Consider the following 1,835-nt stretch of genomic DNA (forward strand, 5'->3'; position numbering starts at 1 on the left):
AGATAGGCTCCACACTCAGCCAAAGGTGAGGGGCCAGGCCACACCTAGGTGGTACTTTGTGACTTTGTGCTCTAACCGAAGGATGGTATCCAAGAGAGAGAACTTGACAATGTTTAGTACAGTTCTGCTCATAAAGCAAAAAGTGAAATGCATCTTAATCTATATCAATATTGTTCGGTTGAAAAAGCTATGGTATAACCAAAGTAAATACTGTTATGCAATGATTAAAGGAACATGTCAAATCTGTCTATATTGGGCCATAAAAAAAATGTTTATAATATGCAGACAAGTAAAAAATGCCAGGCAAAGAATAATATGTCCATCTTGATGCTAAATTTTATTTTAATAAATTGGATGAAAGAATTTACATAAGATATATGTATATAGTAAAAATAATTTCAAAAAATTGAAAAGAATGTATACAAAACTACTAAGATCATTTTCCTGTACGGGGTAGCATAGGATTAGCAAAAAAGGGAAGTTCAATTTCTTACTGTGTTTTTAGGTATTTTTACAAAGACAGTATTAAAAATAATGTAACCTGGGGATTACTTACAACTTATCGATTGAATATACATATATATCAATGAGGCAGTTGTATAAATTTGCTAGCTGACATGTAAGGGAATTGGCACCAAAAATTCATTTAACCAGAAAGAAATTCCAAATTTGACAAATGTCAATGAAGAATCACAGTTCAGTAAAAATCTTTTCTAAAGTCCAAAACCAGATGATTCTTAGTGTGCTAAAGGAGAGATCACTTACCTTAGGCAATGGCTTTCTCTGATTGCAGTTGATACCACCAATGAAGATCATGTTGGGCATCACAGGTTTGGGATAGTCGAAAACAAAGTCAGTTCGCAACAACCAAATGGATGTATGGCTGAAGAGATCATAGGCTGTGACCGGTGTTTGGAGAGTTTCAGAGGCAATTTCTAAGACATTTTTGTAAAAATAGGGACACACTAAATGTTCCTCCAAGTGGAAGATGTGATTCCGTACTCTCTCCTTGACAGTCATAGCATCCGAGAACCCCAAGAAACCTCTGGGAACGTAGGAAAGAGGACCGGGGCACTGTGCACCTTCTTCTAGATAATGGCAAAATATTCCTCTGGCGAAGACCACAGAGGGGAGTGAAAAATATTTGGCAACAATTAAGCCACACATATCAAAGGGATCCAGGAACACTGCATCAAAAGAACTTTCTTTTAAATATTCTACTAATTTTTTGTCATTAAACAAGCTTTTACAATTTGAAAAAAATAACTCAAAAACACTATTGGCTGAAGTCATTAATACAGAATATAAACTTTGTCCTCGAGTTTTCCATTGAGCATTGACAAAAGCCATGAACTCACGGTCCAAATCCTCCAGAGTATAAGAAGTTTTGTAAGTCTTTACGGTGCAATTCAGAGATTTTCCTAGTTGCCGACTCACCTCAGGCATGACTATGACCACCTCATGCCCTCTGAGGATGAGCTTCTCCACAACCGATTGCATGGTGAACCAGTGGCTCCCATCCATGGGCACTACCAGCAGCCTGCCTGCCTTGGCAAAGTCAGATGTCAGCAAAAAACAAACACATAGAAGAAAAGAGCTGGATAAAACCACAGGAGCCATCAGAGAGCAGCAAGCCAGCAAGCTAACAGCTTGGATTCTGAGTGCATGTAAAATGGAAGACAGAAGAAGTACAGGCATAAACCTGTTCGCAAAAGAGGGTGTGTATTCATATGTTCACAAAACAAATCACACTCAGTGTCAATAATTTACCCATAATTAATGATTAGCATTTGCTAAGGTGTGTATCTTATGCACAAGCGTATTCCAGAGAGAGT

At 37.7% G+C, this 1,835-nt stretch overlaps 1 protein-coding gene across 1 annotated transcript; it reads right to left on the minus strand.

The window, feature by feature from the left end:
• Nucleotides 1–690: 690 nt before the first annotated feature.
• On the minus strand, nt 691–1,620 carry LOC103267538 (UDP-glucuronosyltransferase 1-9-like). Its single transcript, XM_008065123.2, has one exon. The coding sequence runs from the start codon at nt 1,618–1,620 to the stop codon at nt 691–693; it is 930 nt and encodes a 309-aa protein (XP_008063314.2).
• Between the last annotated feature and the right edge of the window lie 215 nt (nt 1,621–1,835).

This window comes from Carlito syrichta, unplaced genomic scaffold (genome assembly GCF_000164805.1).
Source record: "Carlito syrichta isolate Samal-C Ts95f unplaced genomic scaffold, Tarsius_syrichta-2.0.1 Scaffold308158, whole genome shotgun sequence".
NCBI classification, from domain to species: Eukaryota; Metazoa; Chordata; class Mammalia; order Primates; family Tarsiidae; genus Carlito; species Carlito syrichta.